Below are 26,013 nucleotides of genomic sequence, written 5' to 3'. Positions count from 1 at the left end.
AATAGAAAGCCTTAAAAATCTAAGGCAATAAATATTGGGGAATGGTGAAACAAAAATCTGACATAATAGCAATGATAACAGTTCATACTCTGAACAGATAAATTCTTGATGATAAACACGAAAAAAAAAAGCCTAAGGAAACTCGAAAGAAGAATGAAATCCATCATTTCTTGCCCTTGGCATTTCTGTGATCGATTCCTGCCTGTTTCATTTCGTTGATCTTATCAAAGTTGATGGCATCCAATATCTTCTTGGCACCCTTCTTGATAAGTCTTCTTCCAATCTCATTACCCAACTCCATAGCTTCATTAGAGTTGGTAACTTTTGCAACAACCTCGTCAGTCACAGACTCCTTTCCATCCGGACTGAGCACAATTGATTTGAGATCCAAAGTGTTTGTTTCCTTGTTGAAAGTGGTCCAAACTCCAACAGGAACAGAGCAGCCACCTTCTAATGTTCTCATCAAGGCTCTTTCAGCAATGCACTCTAACGTGGTTGAATATGAGCTGATCTTCTGACAGACTTTTTCCAGTCTTTTGTTACCTTTGACTATTTCAACACCTAGAGCACCCTGACCGACGGCATGATACATCTCGTCGGGTCCCAAATATTTCGTAATCCTAGAACGTAAGCCGAGCCTAATTAATCCTGCAGCAGCAAGAATAAGACAGCTAAATTCGGATTCAGGATCATCTAGCTTTCTAATCCGACTGTTGACATTACCCCTAACAGAGTTAAACTTCAAGTGTGGGTAGTTTTTGAGAAGTTGAGCCGATCTTCTCACTGATGAAGTTCCAACAACAGAACCGGCAGGTAAGTCTGCCAAACATTTGTATGGCGAACCGGCTTTCATAATGAGCGCATCTCTAGGATCCTCGCGAGCCAGAATGCATCCTATTTCAAATGAATCAGGTAGCACGGTTGGCATATCCTTCAAAGAATGAACAATCATATCAATCTGAGGAAAATCACCAACACTTTCCAGGAGTAGCACCTCAAGTTCTTTCGTCCATAGAGCTTTACCACCAAAGGTATACAATGGTTTACTCTGAATCTGGTCGCCCAATGTGCTGACCTTGATGACTGGAGTCCTGATGTGAGGATATATTTCGTTGATAGTCTTAGCAACTATTTCGGACTGAATAACAGCTAATTGAGACTTTCTTGAGCCAATTCGAACAGCATTACCCCTAAGTCTCAAGGCCCTTTCCTCATCATTCATCAAATAATCTCCAAGAACCTTCGAACCCTCCTTTGTGTTGTCTCTCTCAAGAACTGATCCAACATTACTTGTTTCCACAGTGCTAGAAGTCGAAGTTATCTTCTCTCTGGCCTCTTCCTTGCAGGTCTGGGCATGCATAGAAAGAGAATGATGTGGAGTGTTCTGAATTGGAGCAGTTGGATATAATGGGTTTGACAACATAATAAATAATATATGAAGCTAAACGGTGCTGAACTTTTGATTTCTGTCAAAAATTCTAATGGAACGCACAAGCGATATACAATGATTGAACAAGTCAGTCAAGTGTTGTTGAAAAAGTTAAATAAAATAAAATGAAAAAAATGCCTCCTCCTCCTTTGTTATATATTAAATGACCTTAAAAGTTGGTCACCTTGAAATGTTGATTAAGATGAACTATGTCAAAATGCTAATAGGTGTATGTTCCAGTACTTTTCCTGTTACTTTTTCTCGTGTGCAATAGGCACAACTAAAACTGGCTTAAACCAAGTCCTAAGATCAGCAAATATGGTGTTAGTTTCGACGAAACGGTTCTAACGAGAGTCAGGATAAAATAACCTGGATAACGAAAGTGTGATGAGAAGAAGAAAAGGATCAAGAGGAAGATATTGGGCGGTTGTTATTTCAAACTACCTGGCGCATATTTTTCTTGTCTCGGTTTCTTTAACAATGCGTATCTTTCTCGAGCTATTTTTTTTTTTTTTTTTTTTTTAAGAGCGTTTAACTCGTAGGAATTCGCTGAAAGAAAATTTTGTTGAAATTTTATTGTAGTAAAAAGTCAGCAATTACACCCCAGTTTTCCGCAATGGAGATATTGGGAATTCCCACGGATACTTAGTAACAATGCAATATAACTTTATTGTTTAGACTAGAAAACGCTGTTCGAGGGAAGTTTTCTTCTTCCGCCAAATCCTACGGCTTATTGCCTATCTGTTTTCAATTTTATTACCTTATAATCTATGTAAAGAGAAGGGCATCCCTAAGAACGGCATTGTCATTTTATTTGTGAGGACTTTTATCTTTCTAAAAAAATAAGGCCCGTAAAGTGTCACAAAAAGTATGCAAATCAAATGCAAGTTGTCACCCAGAAAAGGAATTTTTGTCCAATCAGCGCGAGAGTTTTGGTAATGGATTTTTCATAATTTGGGACGAAAGCCTCGAATCAACAACCAACATCTCTTCTTCCTTTATTTTTTCTTACAGCCTTGTGATTACATCGCGGATTATATTTGTTTGGTCTACTGATAGAATCAGATATGTTCAGATGATAGGCATCGTTAGATTTCCCGGTAAAGCGGATTTTATACTTCTTTTTCTCACAGCGGCCTTTTTTTTCTTTTTTTTTTTTGATTGTGTGGTGACAAATTTTGATCTGCGCCGAACTTAATGCTGTAATAAGCTATATACACTATTTTAAGGACGACTACCATTAACCATATTTCTCTTAGGCAAAGTCTCAAGATTTTAAGGTAAAGGTGATGTCTTTGAAGCTAGGTCCGAAAAATGGTGCTGAAGTACACAAAGAGCATTCAAAGGATTTCAAGAACACAAAGATCTCAGATAATGCGATCGAAAGTCTTGAGACTAAATTTGGTAAAGCGTTTGATTCCGGGAAGCATAACGTGTTCACATCATCAGTCCTATCTTACCTCAAAGAAATTGACTGTCCTATTGCCGGAATTCGATGCTTAGGCTTGGGTTCCTTAGAATCAGAGATTTATCCTCTCCATCAATTATGTCTCCTTAAACAAATAGTAGATCAGCTCAGTACGAAAAAAGATATAGTCGTTTCACTCTGGGATCCCATTTTTACTGTTCTTGACAAAGAATTTATTCAATCCAAGCTGCATTATGTAGTTGAAGAGAAACCATCGTTTGAAAATGGGAGAAATGACATTTTGTACTACATGCCACATTTTCCCATCGAGGAAATTGAAAAGATTCTTGTCAACTGTGAACCACTGCTTCTGCTCACTAATGATTTACAAGCATATTCCTTGAGACTCTGTTCCTGGAAATTTTTATCCCTGTACCCTATTTCTGCTTCTATATCATTTCTTTCCGAGACAGAAAATCTGGCGAATGATGATTCACAAAAAGCTCCATTGGTGAGTCCATCCGTTGGAGATTTTCACTTTGTGAAAAAGAAGCATAGAAATAGGCACAAAAAAGGCATTACGCCAGTACTACCCAAAAAGCAAGACTACAATTTAGATACCAAGTATTTTATCAAAGCATGCGTTAAGCGATTTCCATATGATACGCATTCAACTCTTGAATATTCGTTAACGGATATTTGTTTTATAAAATTAACAAGGCGATCCACAGATAAGATTTCCAATTGAATATATGTCATTCCGCTTTCTTTTCAAGCACAATGCAGAAATTGTTTCTTTTTGATCCCGATCGAACCTCTTTTTTTGCAGATTTGAATTTAAAGTTCACTGCTTTTGATCCATGCCATTCTAGAAGCCAATACGCCAATTTGTGTGAGTCATAAGATCTCACACAGGTAAATCCAAGGTTCTTGAATATTGCATCCATGACTTCTTTATTGCAGTATCTGGAGTTTATCACACATGGAAGAGGAATCACAAAGAATAGGAGGGGCTTGTGATCAAATGCATTTTCGGGTTCTTTTAGAAATTTTGTTATTCTTAAGAGCATCTCTCCCCTTAGGCTCGGTTTCGGCACAAAGTTCACCACTAAAGAGCATGATACTAGATCAAATCTGTCATTATTACTTGTTGGTATTGTTCTATCAAAAAAGTCTTGCTTTTCTATCTTTCCAGGTTCTTGAGAATTTAGATCTATCCGTGTGACATCACCAAATATTTTGCAAGTACTTATACAGTTTTTTGAAGAAAGAGATCCTATTTCAAGAGCTGTTGGTTTTCCGTTTTGCATATCGGAACTCCAAATTTTATCTTTCTTGATCCAGGCAGCCATCTTTTTGGATGTATCACCTCCACGTTTACTGTCTTGACCCTTGATTGAAGCAGCCTGATAAACCTTAAGCCCACCTCTTTTTTCGATTTCTCCATCGATTTCTCCTACTAGTTGAGAAATTTGCTTTGTGCTAAGAGTCGTCATAGTTTGGATATTTTTGATCCCATCATCCCTTAAGGTTGACCGCTTCACGTTGAACGTTTTTATGATTTTCGCTTTCGAGTCGTTATAACTCTTTAATAGATCTGGTTTTGTTTTTAGATATTCTAAGTAGTTTGTCTCGTTAATTTGGTAAGGGTTGTTATGACTTAAGTGATTGAATATTTCACTTTTATATTTTAGTAGTGTATGAAATCGTCTGATAAGCTTTCTCGTCCTTGATGGTTTCAATGAAGAAGGTATTTTCTTAATCATGGAGCCATCTGGCCTTAATTGGGTAATGGGAGTTCTATTATGATTGTTTCTTTGTTTTCGGCCCATTTCTGTATTTATCTGTGTGTTTTTTTATAGTATCTTTTAATTCTTCAATACCAGTACATATATCAAATTCTCGGCTTTTTTTTCTTTCAACTTTGTACAGATCAGAGAAGATCGCATGGCTGTTTTTTTTGTAAGACCAAAAATTTTTCACCCAACTGATAACAAAAATATCATGGTTCAAAACATGTATCTGTTTATTAATATTAACGGCCCTTGATTATCGGTGTAATCAAATATAGACCTAGCATAATATGGGTTCGGATAAAATAATGAAGGCTACCATTGGGCATAATAAGCAATTGAAGAGAAAGGGTAAAAATTCAGCTGGAGAACAGTCAAAATCCAAGAAGGTTAAAATATCGAAAGATGATTCCAGCAAGCAGGTTATATCTTCAGCGGATAAACTAAAATGGAAGCCTGTTGAAATTCCTCATACCCTCGGGGATTATGAAGGATTCTATGGGTTAGAAGAAATTGATGCTGTTGATGTTGAAATCATAAATGGCCAAACGCATTTTCTTACCGCAGATAAAAGCAAGGTTTTAGATAAAGAGCACGTCAAAGCGCAGGAGGACATTATTCCGGAGGGAGATTTTGAAGTTGATCTTTCTGATGATGATAAAACATTGTGGGAACATGAAGATGCCGAGGAAACTGCTGGTAAAAAGAATAAAAATGACGCCAATCATTCCGGGAAAAAACCCATGATTGTTGAGGGTGATGGCAAGATCAAAACAGTAGGTAAAATGCAGAATAAAATGCATGAGGTTAAAAGCAATCCAGATAGTGTCGGCAGTAAACTTGATGATAAGGTTTTCAGTGAAGTTGATTCTGAAATTTTATCAGATCTTCCAAAAGATAATGTGGATCTCCCGGAATGGAAAGATGTTCCGCTTTCTTTATTCAGTCAGAATGCACTTTTACATTTAGATTTTAAACAGCCGACAGATATTCAAAAAGCATGTATTCCGCCCTCTCTTGAAGGAAAAGATATTATTGGAAAAGCAATGACTGGATCCGGAAAAACTTTGGCATATGGTATACCCATCCTCGAGAAAGCATTGAAACAAGATAAAGCTGGAGTACAGCATCCTACTGGAATGATATTTGCACCAACAAGAGAACTTGCCACCCAAGTTACGAAGCATTTATCACGCTTTGTCCGAGATTTCCCTTTATCTGAGCATTCTATTGTTTCTTTAACTGGTGGTCTTTCCATACAGAAACAAGAAAGACTACTCAAATCAAATCCAAGAGTTTTGGTCTGTACTGCGGGAAGATGCCTTGAACTCATTGAAAAATCAGATAGTGTTGCAAAACAGTTATCTTCTTCTGATATCATGGTTTATGATGAAGCAGACAGGTTGGTTGAGGATGGACATTTTGATGAGCTAGAAAAAGTTTTAGAAATATTACGTGCCCAGAGGCCAAAGGAAGATCCTCTTATTCCAAAGAAATGGCAAACATTGGTGTTTTCAGCAACTTTGTCGAAGGATTTATTTGGAAAATTGGATAAGGCAAAATCAATGGCCCAGAGGAGGAGAACGCATAGTGGAAAGCTTGATCCCTATGAGGAGGAAAGAATGGAAGTGATGCATTTATTGGGATGGAAGCTAAGGTTTAGAGGAGAACCTTTATACGTGGATGTGAATCCAAAGAGTATGTTGGCTACAAAAATTACTGAGGCTCTTTTACCGTGTACACCTCTTGAGAGGGATCTTATGCTATATTATTTCTTATCCCTATTTCCTGGAAATACTTTAGTGTTTGCCAACTCGATTGACGCAGTGAAAAGGTTGAAGCCTTTGCTTAATTATCTTCATATTCCGGCTGTCGCATTGCATTCCTCTATGATCCAAAGGCAGCGTTTAAAGTCCTTAGAAAGGTTTGAGCAGAATTGTAAACAGGCTGCCAAGGGTCACAAGGCATCTGTTCTTATTGCCTCTGATGTGGCTGCAAGAGGATTAGATATTCCTAATATCCAGCATGTTGTTCACTATCACTTGCCTCGTACTGCCGATACATATATTCACAGATCTGGAAGAACTGCCAGAGCTGGAAAGGAAGGAGTTTCTATTATCTTATGCTCTCCTAAGGAGGCATCTGGTCCATTGCACAAGCTTAGAAAGATTGTGAGTTCCAAAAAGAATGCCGGTAGTGTTGCAGAATTGAAACTTTTCCCAGTTGATTCTGATATCCTTAAACAATTGAAGTCGAGAATTGAAATTGCGGCAAAACTTGCTCAGGGTGATGTTGCAGACAGCAGTTTGAATAAAGAAAAGAATTGGGTTGAAAAGGCAGCTGAGGATTTGGGAGTTGAAGACTGGGATGATGTTGGAGAAGACGATTTCTTGAAAAGAGACAGAAAAAGAAAGACTGGAAAGCACCTCAATAAAAGATCAAAAAAAATACTAAAGGCGGAACTAAATGAACTGCTTGCCAATCCTGTCAAAAAGGGAAGGGCTTCTTACATCACAAATGGTCTCAATAGCATTGCTGATATGCTTCTGAGAAGTGATGGAAAAAGTAACAATGGTGTTATGAGTTATTTGCAGAAGGATGCCCTTTCGGTTTTGAACGGTAAGAGTAAAACGTTCAAGACCAAAAGAAGAAGAAATTGAAATAGAGCAAAATAGAAGGGGTTTATTCGAAATCGTCTATAATAAAGATTATATATATAGTTTAGCACCATAAATTAATCGTGAAAAATCTATACCCAAGCATATGTCAGAAAGTAAAAGAATGTGATGTGACAGATGAATCGAATAAGAATCCCACTCATAATAGCATCACATAGCATGAACATCCCAGACAATAACAAAAAGCTACATTTTTAAGACATTAAATTTAACAGTAGATATCATATAATTATTTAACACCAGATACAATTAAAATCCATATTCATCACTATCACTATCGCTGTAGTACTCGTCATCAGATATCAACTGCTCAAAGTTGACCTTATATCTCAACATAGCACCAATACCACCGAAACCTTTAACAAATTGGGCACCTTCTGAAGAACGGTCAGTAACAAACTCCAAGGTTGTACCATAATCTTTATAACTCTCTGCGAGCCACTCTAAGAAAGGCTTCTCGCTCACGATTTCCATTTCAGATCCATCCGAATCTTTCAAAAATTCGTCTTTTGGAGTATCTGGATTAATGTTCTTAATGACTTCTTCTCCGTCAGCATTCTTCAAAGTGTATCTGACGGTTGTCAATCCTTCCCAGACAATGATCACATCGCATGCACCCAACTCCAGCGCCTTTAATGTATCATCGATACCATAACAGAATTTACCAGTATCCTGCGAAATTTCATCGAAAAAGCTGTTGATAAGTTTCTTCTCCTGAATAAACTTGACATTAGACAATGTCTCTGCCGAAAGTTCAATGGCCTGGTTGAAACCATTCTCACCTCCGTAAGAAACATCGACAATCTTGATAACTTTATCCTGTAATCTTGGATCGAACAAATCAGATCTATTCAACTCATTCTTGAAATCGGCCGAACCGGCAAGAATCAAACCGGCAACATTGACTTTATCGTTAGTGATGAAGTTTTGAACGGCAACCTCGGCAACCTTTCTAATATAATTATGTCTCTTCTCCATCCTTAATCTGGCAAAACGAACAGCAGATTGACCACCTCTTCCATGCTTCTTTGGAAGATCAACGGTAAATTTATGCAAAACCTCTCTGGTGTTACCAGAAACGGTACCAAATAATGCTCCGTTACCATCCATGATAATGAAACCAAACTTATCATCACTCTCCAGCAATTCAGAAAGTGGCTCCGTATGGAACTTGTTATCACACAAGTACAAGGATGTGTTAATTGGCTTGAATGGCTCAAAAGATATAGTGAGCTTCTTTTCTTTTCCCTCCGATGTGAGAACTTCACCACAGTATATGACTAAACCATTTTTGGGCACAGTACTGTATAACTTCAACTTCTGCTGTGTTGAAGTAATAGCCGACAAGACCGATAATCTATTCACTCGCGACTTGATATTTGATGCGGTACCATATTCATCCGTTAACATCTTCTGTGTAATTGAAATTTGAGTCCTAGGAGGCATAATCAATGAGATCATTGAGGTACCGTTACCCTTTGCCTGTTCCAAGTTCTTAATCAATTTCTTCACCTTCCAAATCTCCACATTTTTGTCTGCATCTGAGTCTTCGAATGCCATTTTGAAAGTTCCAACAAACTGTTATATCTTTCTTGCGAGTCTTGTGTCCTGGCTATTACTTTAATATGCTCTTTAAAGCAAACGAATTGGGTTTGTTTGACAGAAAAAACTGTGAAGCATGTCCCTCTATTGCTCTTAGCTTCCCTCCCGTTCATCTTTAATTTTTTTTTTTTTTTTCCACCCCAAAAAAATTTTTCATCCCCCTTGATTGATTACATCGATTTAATGAATACTAAGTGGTGAGTAGGAGTAACAGCAAACTTATCTCGGTAGTCGAATTATTGGTATTACGTATAGTCAACATGGACAACCTAAATTTTGGCTAAATTAACAAATATTTACAAAGCAATATGTTTTAAGTATTAACTAGTTTACTTCTATTTTAGGTCGAGGAAATGCTTAATATAATAACTGTCAAATTATTCGTATAATCTCAGGCCCATTAATTCAATACCAAAATTCACTGCGAGTTTGAGGTACATAATATTTGAAACCTTGGATATGCCAAGTTTCTCATTATCATCGCGATTCCTCTGTATAATAAATAATGTTAAAATTCCGTTTTTTATTTCATCCTCTCCCAATTAGAATGACACAAAATAAAAATATGTTACTTTAAATAAAAAGGGACAATGTGAAAGCATATAAAGTGTTGTAATTATCTTGCATTTGTACATCTCTTATCACTAAATGTGCTCTTCATTTATACTGTCTAACTTGATCCTCTTTCAAATGGTTTTAATTTAATCCCTCCAGCTGTTTGTGGTATTCTGCGCGGTAATCGGTGGGTTGGTGGATTTCACAGAAAAAAAAAAGAGATTCCAGAGAGAAAAAAGAAAAATTCAAAGACCGAGAATTTCAGTACGATGAGTACATTATTTGTGAACACTTGTGTCACATCTTTCCCTTCGATCATTAGGACGTGATTCAATTTTGGCAATCAAAACACCATGGTTGAAAATTCAAAGGCGGATGCTGCCGCAACCAATAATGGCAAAAAGATGCCTTCATCTAATGCAAGCTCCTCACATTCCGAAAAAGGTGCCGAGGCAAAACCCCCACAGAAAAAACTGAGTAATAAAGAATTAAAGATGCTGAAGAAGAAGGCCAAAGCAGCAAAGAGAGCTGCGAGAAAGGCTGCAAATCAAAATGGGCAACAAAGTTCTCAGGGTGTTAAAACCGCTTCTCATATCAAAAAGCAAATGATTTCAGCCAAGATTAAGGATAGCAACGTGCGTATTCCACCGATGTTTGGCCATCTAGAAACAAGGGAAGAAAGAATTTCTGCTTCACCTGTTATTGCAAGCATTGTGCATCCATCCATTTTATCATTGACGCTAAAAATGTCAACATATAAAGTAGTCGGGTCAACTTCTAGATGTGTTGCGATGTTAGATGCATTTAAGGATGTTATCAAATCGTATAAAACACCACAGGGCACATCCTTACAAAGAAATCTTACTTCACATCTTTCGCATCAGATTGAGTACCTCAAAACTGGCAGACCATTGTCGATATCAATGGGTAATGCCATTAGATGGCTGAAGCAGAGAATTTCATTAGTCCCAATTGACATGAGCGATGATGATGGAAAAAAGATGCTGCTGGATGAAATTGATCAATTTATTAAGGAGAAGATTGTTTACTCTGATCGGGTTATTGCCGAATATGCATCAAGGCATATTCAGAACAACTTTAAATTCTTACATATGCACATTCACAAGTTTTGGCAGAGTTGTTCCAATACTGTGCGATAGAGCAGGAAAAGCATTTTGAAATATTTATCATAGATTCACGACCATTATTCGAAGGTAAAAAGCTTGCTAAGGAGTTGGCGCAACACCAGAATATCAAGTGTCATTATAACTTAATAAACTCACTTTCTTCTGTGTTAGAAAAATCCAACATAGACTTTTGTTTCCTTGGTGCACACGCTATGCTTTCAAACGGAAGACTGTATTCTCGTGTTGGTACAGCACTTGTTGCAATGGCAGCTAAGAAGAAAAACATACCAGTTTTGGTTTGTTGCGAGTCATTGAAATTTAGCGATAAGGTTCAATTGGATTCCGTTACGTTGAATGAGTTAGGTGATTCTGATGATCTAATTAATACGAGGCCATTCAATAAAGTTGGCTTTAATCTACAGCAATATCTCAACAAGATCGAAGAAAGAAAAGGTCATCGAAACGGTTCTAATAATGGTGGGCATAATGGTAACAGAAACAGATCTAATGACAATGAAGCGGATGTTGTTGATGATGGCAAGGACACGATTTTGAGAAACTGGAAGGAATTAAGAAAACTATATATTTTGAACATTCTGTATGATCTAACACCACCGGATTATATACAGAAGGTTATAACAGAACTTGGTGCATTGCCACCTTCCTCTGTGCCCGTTATCTTGAGAGAATACAAAAGTATCTCTTGATTATTTTGATACATATTTAGAGAAGCACGCAATACAATACATGACTCTATAATTGTATTTTTTTTTTCCTGAAGTAAATATTAAATTGAAAAGCCATGCCCGTACTATTCTGGTCTATATCTTGTGCAACGCACTGGCATCATTACGGTCATTGTTATCTGCACCATATTGTCACATGGTAAAATAAGGTCAAGCATTAAGACCTATTCTAAGATGTATGAAAGCATACGTCAGTGCTTAAAATGGACATCAGGGAACACCTCCATCACACAAAAAAAAAAAAAATCAAGAAAAAAAGCACTCGTAACAAAAATAAAAGTAACATATGGTATCATAGAACTGCTATATCTGAGAATGATTATTTAATCTCTACCTTTTTTGTGCTATCGTCCCCTAGCTTTAATTTCTGAACATAGCTCTCTAACTTCTTCCAGTGGTCGTTTCTAAGTTTCTTTCTTGTCTTCTCTTCCTTCATCTGTTCATCATAAAGAATGCAGCATCTATCGTAGACAATTGGATTGGTATCCATAAAAATTTTCAATGCATTATAGGCCAATGTCGATATTGTCCTATTCCAGCTAGTAGTTTCATCTAGATCATAGTCATTCAACTGCTGATCCGGATTCTGTTGATCTTGTTGCTCTGCCAGTTCCATCTCCGTTTGAGAAAGATCATACAAAGCCGGAAAGATTATAGGCAGAATGCTCTCTGCATTTTCGGTAACTAAAGACACAAAAAATTCATTGTTGAAATAGCAGAGCACTTTTTCACTGACTTGGAAGTGAGGCGATGAAATGCATTTAGCCAACTGTGCAAACAACGGAACTTCAACCCTCTGGAATTCTTGCGGATCAATTATCTCAAAGATATCCTCTATTTCATTTAAGAACATTAACTCTTTAGGCGAATTTATTTTAGGCCAGTAACGAAGAAGACCCATGATGACCTCCTCTGTCAAAGTAGGATCCTTCTCAAGAAATTGAAGAATGCAGTAAGCAAGCTGTGGATGATACAAAGACAAGCATCTAACCTTATGGAGAGGTATAAGAACTTTTACCAAAAAGACCTTGTGCTCTTCCTTTAATGGAAGTGCAAATCCATTAATAATGGAACCCAGAATTTCCAACAACTCTGAAATGCCATTGAACCTGCCGGTCTCGTATATGAATGTAAGGAAGATGTTGTTAATTGACTTTCTAATAAACGAACGAAGACTCAAAAACTTTCCATATATTCTGTGCAAAGTCGTCTTCAAGCAATCTCTCTCTCTATTGTCCTCACTGTCAAATAGCTCAAGAAGTGTAAGGACAAACTGATGATCAATGTATGGCTTTGCAACTGTATTATTGAAATCTGGGCTCTCTACGAAACGAAGAAAGAACTCGTATACCATCTGCATATGAGGCCATGCCAATTCATACACAGGTTCATCCTCGTCAGGATCGTAGATATCTCCGACAGGGTTAACGGGTGGGGGAATTGGACGGAAGATGTTAATCTTGAACATATCAACCACATGTCTGTACATCTCCTCCGTATATTTCATCCTCGTGGTGCTAACAAATACAGTGAGTTCATGCAATGTAAGCCTTTTCATCTCCTTTCCCTGGATATCGGAAGAAGGATCATAAAAGTCAAACATAATTTTGCACTGATCAACCTTCCTTATGAACAATTCAGCATAGTACTCCGGGTCAACTTCATCAAAAGATGCCAATTTCTGGAACACCTGACGATCGTTCACAGGGTCGAATCGAGATGAAGAATGTCTCTGTGGTGTCCTAGGTTTCAACTCCAAATCATCTTTCGGCACTTTGTCAAACGGAGAGTTTGCAGCATGAAGCTTTGGAACACCGTTATCATTCAAGACACTCGCTGGAGGTGTCAATGGCGAAGTATCCATGTCAGAAGGATTATCCACGTTGTTATCCATTCCAGCCGCCCGCTTTGGAGTCTGAGGTCCGTTTTGTACTTGTTGTACACGTTCTGGATCCTGCTGCTGTTGCATGTCATCATCACTATTTTGCTGGCTCTTTTGTTCTTGTTTTTGGTGAGTACGCAAATTCTGTGTGTTGCCCTGTGCCTGGCTTTGCTTTTGGGCTTTCCGTTGCAGATGAGAACTTCCAGATTGTGATTGTGTTGGCTTTTGTGAGGATGGTTGTTGGTCTTGGTGTCTCTTTTGCTGACTATCATGCTCATGTTCATGCTCATGCTCATGATGGCTATGATGCCTGTGATGGCTACCAGCATGATGTTCGTTTTGAGCTTTCTTAGATTTTGTCTTCTCTTCCTTCTTCGCATCTTTCTTCTTGTCACCTTTTCCAAGACTAGTCTTTACCTTAAATCTTTGCTTAAAACCTTTCATCATTTTGAACGCTGAGTTCGTTTTCACAAATGCAAAAAAACAAGAATTAGGTAGTGGCTTAGTCGAACGAAATTATGTCGATGGGAAAGTGCAGCTTCAACAAAATAAAGCTTGCAATGTACAGTGTTCGCTTAACGCTAACTGAAAATAGGTCTGACTCCTCGAATATATCTATGCTATGCGATGTAATGCGATGCTATATTTGAATGCAAATTAAGACGTGCCCAGTTGCCTGCTTGAAAACCGTGATTCTTGTTGTTAGTTGTTGAAATTGAAAGCAGCGGGTTGCTAGTACCAAAAAGCCCAACTGTCTATATATTCGAATGCCGTTCACCTAAATTTGCCTTTGAGGAATGTCCAAGAAAAAGCAAAAAGACCAGAAACAAGCAATTATGTTTTTTCAGAACTGGAAGAATCCTTTACTTAAGCTTGAAAAGGTCTGCAGTAATCAAATTGTAAACGGATGAAGAAGATGTTGATAGTTTTATGCGTGCTGTCGGCTGTGTTTTTAGTTTCACATATTGGAGATTTTCTTTATTTCCCCTATTTTTGTTTTTTTCTATCTCTCTTCAAATTTCTTTCTCTGGCCTGTTTATTTTCCTTTTTTCGGTGACTCGTTATTTTTTTTTAGTTTTCACCCTCGCATCTTTTTCTCTCCACCTCGATAAACTCCCACCTAACATTTCACATTCTGATTTCTTCTCAAGCCGAGCGCAATACTGAGCAAATGCCCTTCCCACCAAGGGTCAATTAGCTACATTTGGGATTGGTTCGATTTTTTTATATGCATGTCATTTATTTGTCTTTAATTATTGCCGGATCTGCCCTATCTACTATTTGTAAGCCAGCATCTACTTAATTAGAGCGGGATTGGCTATGTAATTTTAATGATTGAGCTGAATTCCGATCTGAGGATCCCCCGCAACTTAGGCATTTTTTATTTTTTTTACGATCCTTTTCGCAGGGCGTTTCACCTTCGCATTTACGATTACACCTCACACTGTATGCGTTTGTCTTATTTTTATTTTTTCAGAGAGGAGCAAATGTAAATAGTGAAAGTTCCGATCCTTCCTGCTTTTCTGTTGGCAATTTATTTTCTGCCTCTCCTATATTTTAGACCGACGCGAAGTATCAATATGCACCTAAAAAATGTGGCATCAAGGAGCCGATTAGATTAGTCTTCTTCTCCTTAGATCATGTGTGTTCATAAATTGGCATTATCATTTTCATTGTTTTGTCGAGATTGATACTGAACTCATGTATTATATAATTATATGTATATTTCTAAAATCGAGTGGTGGATGTTCACGCCTTCCGTGGTAGAAATGCCTAGGCAGCTTTGTCGGAATTTAATGTCTTATCAGCACTTCTGTAATTCACAAAGCTCATATAGCAGTTCCAGAAAATGCTAACTATATTAACCGTGAACAACCTAAAGTCTGGCTTCACAAAATAAAAGTTCGCCATCTGAAATAGAGGCCACACTCGATAACTGTTTATAAGTGTGGTCCATGCCTTTTCTCGAATATTTTTCTTGGCTTCTTCCAAACTCTTGGTTTGCATTAAAGACATGCTTGCAAAATATAGCGGTACACCAAATGGTGCCCAGATCAACTGGTCAGCCGACATTCTAGTAGCCGCATTGAGCAGATTTCCTTGAGATGTTGAAAACTTATGTCCAAAGAAGGTTTTAAAGGGGTACCTGACTTTTTTACCTAAAAAGGCATACCATGGGGTTACTATAGGGGCAAATATAAGACCGCCATATATGGCATTTCTCATTGTACGCTCAAAGTCATAGCTGGTCCCCGGTTTAGGAAATAGTAGTTGTGCCAAAGCATCACCTGTTCCAAAAAGTATCTTTATTGCAATTGAGATTTTGTTAGTACGTTGAAATTTTGTTAATCTGAATTTATTAGCCATTACTTACAATGGAACTCACACTATTTGCAATGAGTGGCTTTTCCCTAAGAAAATTAGAATATCTTGAAAGCAACCTTGACATTCGTATGGTTCTCTTTCAGAGTCTAAATTCAAATCCATTCATAAAACGCTACATCTGATATGCTGTAGTGCAAGAAGAATGCACTTTCGTATGTGAAGCGAGAAAAGAAAAAAATTGTTCAAAATCTGTCTACCAAGTAATTGATTTTCTCTCATTTACAATTCTACAATCGTATATCCAAAAAAATTAGCAAAATAGATGGATAGACGAAGGCGGTAATCATCAATTCTTTATATCAAAAAAGGAAAGAATTATGATAGTTAGTGTTACTTTACATGCTCAGGGTATGAAATTTACAGTGCAACTGAAATCATTGAAAAATCTTCCCTGGTTCGTTCTTGCCCAATAATGCGCACAGATAAGACTTCGAGTCAACAATAAAATAAGAATAGTAAAAAATGCCAACCAGAAATAAAAAAAAAAATTAACTTTATCGAGAAATCAAGGATGCTTCAAAAAATTATGCATGTCCATGTAGGTAGGTCTGTACATTCACTAGTTACACAAAAGCAATTCGGATGGAACTAATTAATAGTTGCTAATAAATATGATAAATCCTGATTAGGGTTGTTTGACTTTAAATCCTAAAATATGGATATTGTTTCTGGGCTGTATGATGGGTGTAATGCAAAGATAATTTGCTGAATCTCATGTAAATGCACGATTCGATTATATTATTATTTTTGTTGATTTTGGTTAGTGTTCTTGTACCTGGAGTCGAATGTTTCATCCAGCTATCAATTGGTTAAATTGAATTCCACCCAGCATAAGTTTAAATAATCAGTGCGAACAGATATAGAAGCCATAAAATAGTTCTTATCATCGTAGTAATTAGCATATCTCTGAAGTCAATTAAACATCTTCGGAATAAATGTTCTAAGTTGATGAAACCATATCCATGCTTAGAGACGCCAAGCCTAATTTGGTTACCGTGAGAAGTGTTGGACCCTTGGCTCAATAAAAAGAGGATGCACAGTGTTCACAAAGTTTTCCATACATTGTGAAAACAATATAATTGTCCCATATCTGGATAATTGAATTACGTAAAATAGATTGGAGGTATCTTTGAAAAAGTGTTTCTAGGGTAAAAGTGCTTGCTCATAATTTAAAATAGGAAATTCATTACTTCTTAAGCAGGCGAATTGCTCAGCCGCTTTGTTTGCTGGACAGTCTTTTGTCAATTGTTTTTCCTTACAATTTTTCCCCCCTCCTGCCCCCTTTCTCCCTAATAATGGAAAAACATAGATTTTTGTATTCTTTTTCCTAACCGCACCAGCAAAATAAAATAGTATTTCTTGCGGTCGGTGATCGTTGTGCGATTACGTGAATGCAGCTTTCTTATTCTGCCCCAATTTTCATAATTTTTATCAACCCTTCACTACTTCTTTTATCCTCACACACATATTAATTACGAAGCCTTCGCACGGTAGGCACGAATTTCATTCCCTTGGTACAAAAGCGATCGATCTTTTAATCCCTTTAGTTTGAACTTGCCGCTTTCGTTCACATTTCAACGTTATTATTGATTGCCATCCACTTTCAAGATGATGCAAAGAACATATTCTCTAAGATCCGCAAGAGCTCCAACCGCTTCTGATCTCCAGAGTCCGATTGTTGTTCCCCCATCATCCACCAAGAAGAATAGATTCTTTGGTGCCGGCTCTATTGCAAATTCTATCAGAAGAAACGCTGCTGGTTCATTTGGTCCTGCTCTGGCTAGGAAGTTGGCCCAGCTTGTTAAAATGGAGAAAAACGTGATGAGGGCAATGGAGGTTTCCTCTCACGAGAGAAAGGCTGCCGCTAAGCAATTGTCGCTTTGGGGAGCTGAGAATGAGGATGACGTGTCAGATATCACAGATAAACTAGGTGTCCTCTTATACGAGATTGGTGAATTGGAGGACCAATTTGTTGACAGGTACGATCAGCACAGAATCACTTTAAAGAGTATCAGAGACATTGAGGCATCTGTCCAACCATCACGTGACCGGAAGGCAAAGATTACCGATCAGATTGCCTACCTTAAATACAAGGATCCACAGTCTTCTAAGATTACTATCCTCGAACAGGAATTGGTGAGAGCAGAGGCTGAATCTTTGGTTGCCGAGGCACAGTTGTCGAACATCACCAGAGAAAAGCTTAAGGCTGCATTTTCTTATCAATTTGATTCTATAAGAGAGCATTCCGAGAAGGTTGCACTTATTGCTGGATACGGTAAAGCACTTCTTGAATTGTTGGATGACTCTCCTGTTACACCTGGTGAAACTAGACCTGCATATGATGGTTATGAGGCATCAAAGCAGATTATCATGGATTGTGAGAACTCTCTTGCATCGTGGACTCTGCAGTCTGCTCAGGTTAAGCCAACTTTGAGCTTTAAGGCTGCTGATGGTCAAGCGTATGATGAAGATGAGCTAGCTGAGGATGTTGATAATCTGCATGTCTCTAGTGATCACTGGGAGGAGGGTCAAAAGGATGATAAACTTGAGGAGCCTGCAAAAGAGGCTGCCTAAATAATTGTGTGTTTTGATCAAGAGCATTTAGGGTAGGTTGTATTTTATTGGTATATTTCCTACTTGCAAGCAGGTTCTATTTATATGCCACTGCAGGGTCTTCTGTTGGTATTGGAGTAGGTCATTTGTCTAGCTTCCAAACCTTATGATCAAGTGTCTGTCATCACATTTACTTTTTTTTTATCATTCATCTCTACCGTGTATTTTCTTTTTTTCTGTCCCTGTTTTGCTTTTTGTTATTATTGTTGATTTCGTTTTACATTTTATTCGAGTCCTGCTACTACTATTGATCTCTTAAAGATGTTACCATCCTTGTTTTCGTAGGCCAAACAATTCTTCTATATTTACGATAATATATTGCTTCCGGGAATGATGTATATCAATATATGTGTCAGAATTCCTAGTTTCGAGCGTAAACATATATGTTCAAGGGAATCGGAATAATGTACCGTCCCTGATACCTAGCTTTGAATTTCTTTTTTGTGTCCTCTAATTGCTTAGTCTGTAGTTCATCTTCATCAAATAGATTTTCATTATCGATTTCTTCTCCATTATCTTCCGTATCACTTTCGGACTCATCTATACTTATCACAGAACTTTTGTCCGAAATAAGTCTTCTCACCAGCAAATTTCTGTATATTTGATTGTGCCCACTCATAAAATCTGTGTCAAATAACGCCGAGCCATTCATTATTGCCCTTATTCTTGTAATATCGTCAATATCTATGACTAAGTAACACTTCCAGTGGTCTGTTATTAGCGGTAGTTTTAGCATCTCCTTCTCTCTATAAACTGCATTCACTTCGTTTTTATAGTCAACCCCATATTTACCGTTCGTAAATTTGTTTAAACTGCGTAATTCGTCTTCGTTCATTTCAAATAAATATGCTACTATCTTTTGGTGAATTTCTTTGTACATCGTCTTCAAGTCATTGTTAGAAAGAGTGATAACACGAACCCTGGATAGCTTTAACTGAATACTCTTTTTCTTGTCAGCGGAATATATTGACGTATCTAAAAAGTTCTTTTCCACTTCTTGACGATTGATAAATGTCCTGGTTAATATCACCATTTCTCGTGATATCTGTAAAAAGGAAGTTCTGCAATTCAAATGAATTTCGTTAGTAATTCATGCGATAAAAAAGGGTTCAGGTAATCGGACATACATCGGTGCCATTTTTTATTATAACATAATAATTACACAAAATTTGCGTGTCTAATACTAGAATACTTGTTGAGTATGATAAAACAATTAGCACACAATACTTCTAGAAATAGTTCATCAATAGAAGTCCCCTCCCTTCTAGTATCCTATTAATATTTACATGGATCTTTCTGGCTGTCTGAGAAATTTCCCTTGCTAAGAAATTTCTGCGATTACGTAATTAAATGTGGATTTCAACCTTTGCAGAAGAAATGACCTTCTAATAGACAATCCCTACTTGAATTCACTACGAATTTGGATTTACGTCAACATGCACTCAGCAACCATTCCCCGTTTGACCATTAGTTCATAATTCTCTATTTTCATTTTTTTATTTGTTTTCGTTGGAGTTTTAATTTTTTCCTTCTGAAAGTCACATGCACATTTTACCCTTCCCTGTTTTCCTTCTGTTCCTTTTAATGTTTTTATTTATGTTCGCTATTCTATGTTTTTCTTTTTAATAGAAACACTCAATTATCTGATGATGATAATATTAGAAATCTAATTAGTACTTATGAACGAACTTACATGGTTGTAATGGTCAAAATCAATTCAATACAGGAAATCTCCAACAAACGAGACTTTTGAGAATTTATTCGTTCAGTACTTATTTATTTATTCAAAAGTATTCGTTATTAAATATGTTGCAAAGTCAGTAAGAATATTGGTCTTGAACTGTTCTATATTTCGACTATCGTACAGTCCTATTTCCTTCTTCATCTTTAGTAGATTTCAGTTCTGATTTCCACCCGCCAAACTTTTTTCAGATTACGTAAAAAACACCAGGTGGACTGTATACTGACAACGTTTTTCGGAGAGTTTACTTTTTAGCGCAAAATGATTGACATGCATATCACTATTGAAAATATCTAAGCTTGTAAGGTGAGTATTTTATTCTTGATGTTCTTCATATTTGTTAAAAACACTTAGATTATCAATATGAATACTAGTGATGGCTTTGTGCCTATAATTGCGATGTTCTTCGCTCTCTTTCACCCAACAGAAGGAACAAAGGTGGTTCACCAAGTGCCTAGAGGAGCGATAGTCCCAACTATAAACTCGAAGAATTCACCAACACAAACTGAGCCGCTTTTTGATTTTGATGCCATAAAAAATTATGTGATACCCAAGCCAGCGCTATGCAATAAGCTTTTGACGTTTAAGATTGGAACTTATCGTGTAATTGGCTTTCCCGCAAATATTTACTCGCCGCATTATGCGAGGAACAGTTTTACTTTCAATTTTTGTTTTGTCTTTCCATACGAAAGTGATACAACACCTTACGAAGGAAATATTAAGCGTATAGGGAAGATGTTCAGGGCGTTGGAGGAGCAATCCCAGATATTATCCAAATCGGAAAAAGGCTATGAGGTCTTCTTTAAGAATTCGGCCGACGATGATACAACAAAATTGGCAAAGAAATTGAAAAGCACTTTGGGTATTAGCAAACATATCTCAGAGAATCAGAAATATTTAAAGATAGTAGAAGATTGGGATGAAGGAGGGAATCAAATGGTTGTTACAAACCTGGATGCGCCCGGTAGAAGTACAGGTTCGAAACCAAAATTCTCGTCTCTCAAAAGTCTAATTCAGCAGATTTTTCAAGATTTGAACAACTATTCGGAGTGCATGATACCGATTGATGCGGCAAATTCCGTGGATATCAAACTATTTCCAATATTCCCTCCTCCACCAGAAGTCAACGCTTTTGATGTACCGATTGCGACGGTGAAACTTGACTCTATGATAGATTCTCTTTGGGATCCCACTATGCTGAAAATTGTTCCTTTCGTGAACGGTATCAACTCAATACAACAAATAAGTGAGCTTTCGGGAACAGATTTTGAACTAGCCAGACTTTGTATTCAGCATCTCATTCATTATAAGTCCGTGGCAATAATGGATATTTTTCAATTTGATAATTCCTACGCCGCAACGGCACAGATAGGTGACTTTCTAACCGATTCTACTATGGCAGAGGAGTGCCAAATCTATGTTATTAGTGCAAGTGGTACCTTTGATGGTATACCTCTGCAATCCTCTCGGAATTCTGTGAACTCGTCTAACGCCAGTTATCATTCTTCCTCAATTCAAATCGCTGGAACACACCGTGGTTCAGCTTCATATAAAGGTGACAGTCACACTGGTCCAGGAACCTCACCTTTACCATTTTCACATTCAATTATTTCTGAGTCTGCAGATATTGCAGCTCGTTTTGGGACCTCTTCAGGTCGTCGAAGTAATTCCGAAACCAAACGAAGGCCTCCAATGAATTCACATATAAATTCGGCGAATACTCTTTCCAAGCGTGTAATCTACACATTACCTTCTAAGTCAACGTTGTTCAGTTTATATAGATCGCTTAATCAAAATATCACTGTAAGGCAGTGGTATATTGAACATTCGGAGGCCCTAGAGCATATTGATGTCAGAAAATTTATTACTTTTGGAGTTTTGCGTGGACTTATATATAGGGTTCGCTCGTACCCTGTCATCTCGAAGCTGGCGAATACCATTGAATTTGGTATTTCAGATTTGGGAAAACTGAAGATTATTCATGAGTCCAATAATAATGTGTCAGAAAGAACAAAGAATTATAATCTTGGTGCACTCCCCTTGGTTCGAACATTAAAAGCAAATGGTAGAAGAGGATCTTCCACCAAAGGGAAAAGCTTGAATCTTAAAATTTCGCACTCAGTCTCTGAAGATTTTGATGAAAGCAAGGAGAGTGACAATAATCCCGATAATTATGATGAAGATGATATCAGCACATCTGAAGTAACTACAAATGGCGGTAATATGGGTATTTCTATTAGAAACCCCAAACAGGTAAAAGCAATAAAGGAAGAAAATATGAAGGAACCTGAAGCTATTATTTCGGCAAGTTTGGGCCAGAGGGAACAAGCTGCTGATTTACCAAATTTGGAGGTGAGATCTTCCGATATGAATTCTACGTTCAGTAAAAGCTCAAGAAAAAGGTTGGAACCACGAGACAAAGTTAAGCTTACTCATCTCCTTGAGCAAACGAAGGATTTTGACATGATCTGCACCACTATGAAAAGATCCAAGAAGGAAATTTATGAACTCTTAGACATGATGGATGCCTGGCGTATCATTAATGCATAAATTAATTATACATAATATTACATTTTATATCCCTTTCCTACATAATAAGCAATTTTTGGAATACGTGACGACTCCCAGAAACAAAATAGTAAAAGTACTTAGTATGTAGAAAATAAACGTCTGTTCTATGTTTCAGATTTAATGTGAGTCCTGGCCGCGCGAACCACTCTGATTATCTTTTTTGTTCGTTTGTTTACAGATGAAATAAAAATATACCGACGACGCGTATTTTATCTTATTCCACATCTGTGATTTAACCCTGGATATTATTCTGAAGCTGAGCAGTAAGTCGGCAGAACAAAAATGAGACCCGGTGGTTCATATAGTCATCATAGTGATTCTAATCGCAGTGATTTGAAGCCTTTAAGATCAAATGGTTCTGTATGCTCTTCGAATTGTGAGAGCGTGAATTCAGGCAAGTCATCGACAAAAACTATTAATACAGAGGCTTCAGAGAACGTTCATGTTGTTGTGCGATGCAGAAACAGGACGATTAAGGAGAAAACTTTAGAAAGTCCCGTGATCATTCAACTTCCAGATGAAAATCAGCATGGTAATCACGTCACAGTTCGGACTTCCTTGGATCCATCAGTTTCCACCCAACTTTCATCGGCACGTACTTACACTGTTGATCGTGTGTTTGGTCCGGAGCTAACACAGGAGGAAATTTTTGACGAGATTGGAAAACCATTATGTGAAGATTTCATCAAAGGATATAATTGCACTGTCTTTGCCTATGGGCAGACAGGAGCTGGAAAGACATATACTATGACAGGAACTATGGATGGTGTTTCTGGGAAGAATAAAGGTCTGCCAGAAAGATCCGGATTGATTCCACGTTTTATCTCCCAAATATTTTCTTCATTTGAGGATGATCCGCATCTTGCAGGCCAGGCTGTTTTGAAATGTTCATTTGTCGAGATATACAACGAGCAACTTCGAGATCTTCTGTCGAGCACTAAAAGTTCACGAAGCCGAATACGAATTTATGAAAAAGAAACTACAGATGAAAGCCGTAACGGTAAAAGTAAAGAAATTGCTGTTGATGGACTTGAAGCTTTCCAAATACGAACTGTTAATGAGGGTATTAGTCTGTTGAAGCAAGGAATTCAAAAGAGATCGACGGCGTCAACGGAGATGAATAAGAGATCTAGTAGATCGCATGCTCTTTTTACGTTAGCACTTGTGACAAAAAGTTCTGGTCTTGAATCAGAAGCCCGCTATAGGGTCAGTAAGTTAAACCTTGTCGATTTAGCGGGTTCTGAAAACATATCTAGATCTGGATCAAAGCATGCTCGAGCAAAGGAGGCAGGTTCAATCAACCAAAGTTTATTGACTTTAGGTCGTGTAATCACAGCTTTGTCTGATGGAAATAGATATATTCCTTACAGAGAGTCAAAGCTAACGCGTTTATTGCAGGATTCTTTAGGCGGTCAGACGAAGACAATTCTAGTTGCTAACATTTCTCCGGTGATACAAGATTTACAATCTACAATATCTACCATGGAATATGCCTCAAAAGCAAAGAATATCAGAAATTCAGTTCAGATTGGGCCTCTAATATCCAATGAAAATTTAGTTCGTCAGCTCGTTGAAGAAAATTATAAACTCAAGTTGGACTTGCGTGCCACGAGGCGCAAGAATGGGGTATATATGGATCAAGAGCATTACAAGCAGATTATTCGAAGTTTGGATACTTTAAAAAATGAGATTTCAGAATTAAAATCCGCAAATCTGATGTATGAAAATAAGATTGAGCATTTAAGCAAACAATTAGAACAAGAAACGCATTTAAAAAAATGCTATGAATTAAGTTTGAATAGCTCCGAAACAAAATTGGTGGATTTCGAAAACAAGCTTTCTGTACAGCAGAAATCTTATATGAATTTGATTTCACTTGCTGATTCTTTGGTTTTCGCTGTCAACAATAACATCGGTGTGTTGGATAAAGAGCAGGATAAAATGTGGTCATTTTTAAAAGGGTATTTGAGTGATACCTTTAAGCCACTTACTCAACGAATGCAATGTGTCATTGATAAAAATGTTAAGGGTAGTATTGTGAACATAAATTCCAGTGTCAGACAAGAATTAGATCATACTGTAAAAATGATCGATGAAATAAAAAATACCATAAATGCCTCTTTGTTACATTACTTTGAACTTCAAAAAGATATAGGACATCGGACCAAAGAAAGGTTGATAGAACTTCAAAAGACAAAGCTTCACTGTGATAATATTTATAAGCAAGCAGAAGAGAGTTACGGCAGAAATAAATCTTTGATTGAGGAATCAAAGCTGCTCAATGATGAGCTCTATCAACAGATGAATCTATCTTATTCCAACAAAGAGATGTTGGTTCGCGAATTAATGATTTTTAACGCAAGTAAAATGAAAGAATATCAAAAGGAGGTTAATCAGAGGATTGCAGAGATGTTTAAGGATTTAACATCTTTGAATGCATTGAATATGACCAACATTTTTCAAATGCGTACCAACAGAACTTTAGATAAGTGGATGAAGAGGAGTACCAACTATCATGATGCCATGGGATCGACTGCTGGTGAATTGTTCAAAACTACTAAGGCACTAGATCAAGAAAAAACAGATTGTATTCAATCGTTTGAATCCTCCGTGAATGATGATCGTATACTTACTGAACCCAGTGTTTTGAAGAAAGTTTCTGATGGGGTTCTGGATCTTTCAGAGTGCACAAAAGAATTAAAAAATGGTCATGTGAAGTTGTATAACAATGGCTTGAGTACTATAGATTATATATCAGAATGTCACGATGCGATGAAATCGTTAAGCACTGAGTACTCAAACATGTTTGAGGGGAAGTATGCTGAAATTTTGAAAAAGAAAAGTGATATGTCTACCAAGATTGCTGCAATTTTTTCTGAGATTCCAAAAAGAACAAAGCGGGCATTACAGGAAATCGATCAGTCGAATAGTGATGTAAAGAGTGGGCATTTGAGTAAAAAGTTGGCTATTAAGGATGATGTTTTGACCGAAAATCAAATTCACGAATAGCAGCTGGTGTTGGGAAATATAACTCTCTAAGACCCTATAGATCACACTTCACTATATTAGATCATGTATAATTAACCAATAGATTTGTAAAATATGGCATAGAATGTTACAAAATCCTATACACAGTACTTTTTTATTTTTTTGTAGTGGTATTAGATAAATATCCTTGAGAAGGATTGATAGCTCTAACTAAAATTCGAGAAGGAAAGAACATGTTGACCCATGAAACAAAATCGAGACTGGGCTAACGTAGAAAGATGGTCATAAGAAAAGGTATTAATTAGACATCGTGCCAGATCAATTATGCGTGGTAGTTAAAAAGAAGCAAATTCATTTAGCACCTAAAGTTGTGTTATTACGGGTAAACAATTCACTCACTCATAGTGCATCATCAATCAAACCAATTTTTTTAATCAAATCCTCTCCAGTCATTTTAAAGTTCACCTAGCGTCAACTCCATTCACCTAATGTTAT

At 37.2% G+C, this 26,013-nt stretch overlaps 12 protein-coding genes across 12 annotated transcripts; 6 read left to right on the top strand and 6 right to left on the bottom strand.

Moving 5' to 3' along the window:
* Positions 1 to 163: 163 nt before the first annotated feature.
* On the bottom strand, positions 164 to 1,423 carry BRETT_000719 (uncharacterized protein; the record flags this gene model as incomplete). The annotated part of the gene is made up of 1 exon (XM_041279281.1): positions 164 to 1,423. One exon carries the CDS (start codon positions 1,421 to 1,423, stop codon positions 164 to 166), a length of 1,260 nt encoding a protein of 419 aa, XP_041137495.1.
* Positions 1,424 to 2,718: 1,295 nt separating this feature from the next.
* BRETT_000718 (uncharacterized protein) lies at positions 2,719 to 3,585 on the top strand (the record flags this gene model as incomplete). Its single annotated transcript, XM_041279280.1, has 1 exon — positions 2,719 to 3,585. One exon carries the CDS (start codon positions 2,719 to 2,721, stop codon positions 3,583 to 3,585), a length of 867 nt encoding a protein of 288 aa, XP_041137494.1.
* Positions 3,586 to 3,592: 7 nt separating this feature from the next.
* On the bottom strand, positions 3,593 to 4,669 carry BRETT_000717 (uncharacterized protein; the record flags this gene model as incomplete). The annotated part of the gene is made up of 1 exon (XM_041279279.1): positions 3,593 to 4,669. One exon carries the CDS (start codon positions 4,667 to 4,669, stop codon positions 3,593 to 3,595), a length of 1,077 nt encoding a protein of 358 aa, XP_041137493.1.
* Positions 4,670 to 4,920: 251 nt separating this feature from the next.
* Positions 4,921 to 7,290, top strand: BRETT_000716 (uncharacterized protein; the record flags this gene model as incomplete). The annotated part of the gene is made up of 1 exon (XM_041279278.1): positions 4,921 to 7,290. One exon carries the CDS (start codon positions 4,921 to 4,923, stop codon positions 7,288 to 7,290), a length of 2,370 nt encoding a protein of 789 aa, XP_041137492.1.
* Positions 7,291 to 7,557: 267 nt separating this feature from the next.
* SUP45 (Polypeptide release factor (eRF1) in translation termination) lies at positions 7,558 to 8,868 on the bottom strand (the record flags this gene model as incomplete). Its single annotated transcript, XM_041279277.1, has 1 exon — positions 7,558 to 8,868. The coding sequence occupies one exon, from the start codon at positions 8,866 to 8,868 to the stop codon at positions 7,558 to 7,560; it is 1,311 nt and encodes a 436-aa protein (XP_041137491.1).
* Positions 8,869 to 9,818: 950 nt separating this feature from the next.
* Positions 9,819 to 11,299, top strand: BRETT_000714 (uncharacterized protein; the record flags this gene model as incomplete). Its single annotated transcript, XM_041279276.1, has 2 exons — positions 9,819 to 10,602; positions 10,764 to 11,299. The coding sequence occupies 2 exons, from the start codon at positions 9,819 to 9,821 to the stop codon at positions 11,297 to 11,299; spliced, it is 1,320 nt and encodes a 439-aa protein (XP_041137490.1).
* A 358-nt stretch (positions 11,300 to 11,657) lies between these two features.
* Positions 11,658 to 13,667, bottom strand: RTS1 (serine/threonine-protein phosphatase 2A 56 kDa regulatory subunit delta isoform; the record flags this gene model as incomplete). The annotated part of the gene is made up of 1 exon (XM_041279275.1): positions 11,658 to 13,667. The coding sequence occupies one exon, from the start codon at positions 13,665 to 13,667 to the stop codon at positions 11,658 to 11,660; it is 2,010 nt and encodes a 669-aa protein (XP_041137489.1).
* Positions 13,668 to 14,993: 1,326 nt separating this feature from the next.
* BRETT_000712 (uncharacterized protein) lies at positions 14,994 to 15,587 on the bottom strand (the record flags this gene model as incomplete). The annotated part of the gene is made up of 1 exon (XM_041279274.1): positions 14,994 to 15,587. The coding sequence occupies one exon, from the start codon at positions 15,585 to 15,587 to the stop codon at positions 14,994 to 14,996; it is 594 nt and encodes a 197-aa protein (XP_041137488.1).
* A 1,626-nt stretch (positions 15,588 to 17,213) lies between these two features.
* PIL1 (Eisosome core component) lies at positions 17,214 to 18,179 on the top strand (the record flags this gene model as incomplete). The annotated part of the gene is made up of 1 exon (XM_041279273.1): positions 17,214 to 18,179. The coding sequence occupies one exon, from the start codon at positions 17,214 to 17,216 to the stop codon at positions 18,177 to 18,179; it is 966 nt and encodes a 321-aa protein (XP_041137487.1).
* Positions 18,180 to 18,579: 400 nt separating this feature from the next.
* Positions 18,580 to 19,251, bottom strand: BRETT_000710 (uncharacterized protein; the record flags this gene model as incomplete). The annotated part of the gene is made up of 1 exon (XM_041279272.1): positions 18,580 to 19,251. The coding sequence occupies one exon, from the start codon at positions 19,249 to 19,251 to the stop codon at positions 18,580 to 18,582; it is 672 nt and encodes a 223-aa protein (XP_041137486.1).
* A 1,071-nt stretch (positions 19,252 to 20,322) lies between these two features.
* Positions 20,323 to 22,509, top strand: BRETT_000709 (uncharacterized protein; the record flags this gene model as incomplete). Its single annotated transcript, XM_041279271.1, has 1 exon — positions 20,323 to 22,509. One exon carries the CDS (start codon positions 20,323 to 20,325, stop codon positions 22,507 to 22,509), a length of 2,187 nt encoding a protein of 728 aa, XP_041137485.1.
* Positions 22,510 to 22,812: 303 nt separating this feature from the next.
* On the top strand, positions 22,813 to 25,539 carry BRETT_000708 (uncharacterized protein; the record flags this gene model as incomplete). Its single annotated transcript, XM_041279270.1, has 1 exon — positions 22,813 to 25,539. The coding sequence occupies one exon, from the start codon at positions 22,813 to 22,815 to the stop codon at positions 25,537 to 25,539; it is 2,727 nt and encodes a 908-aa protein (XP_041137484.1).
* Positions 25,540 to 26,013: the final 474 nt, after the last annotated feature.

This window comes from Brettanomyces bruxellensis, chromosome 8 (assembly GCF_011074885.1).
Source record: "Brettanomyces bruxellensis chromosome 8, complete sequence".
In the NCBI taxonomy this organism is placed as follows: Eukaryota; Fungi; Ascomycota; class Pichiomycetes; order Pichiales; family Pichiaceae; genus Brettanomyces; species Brettanomyces bruxellensis.
This window is presented reverse-complemented; position numbering and strand designations above follow the sequence as displayed.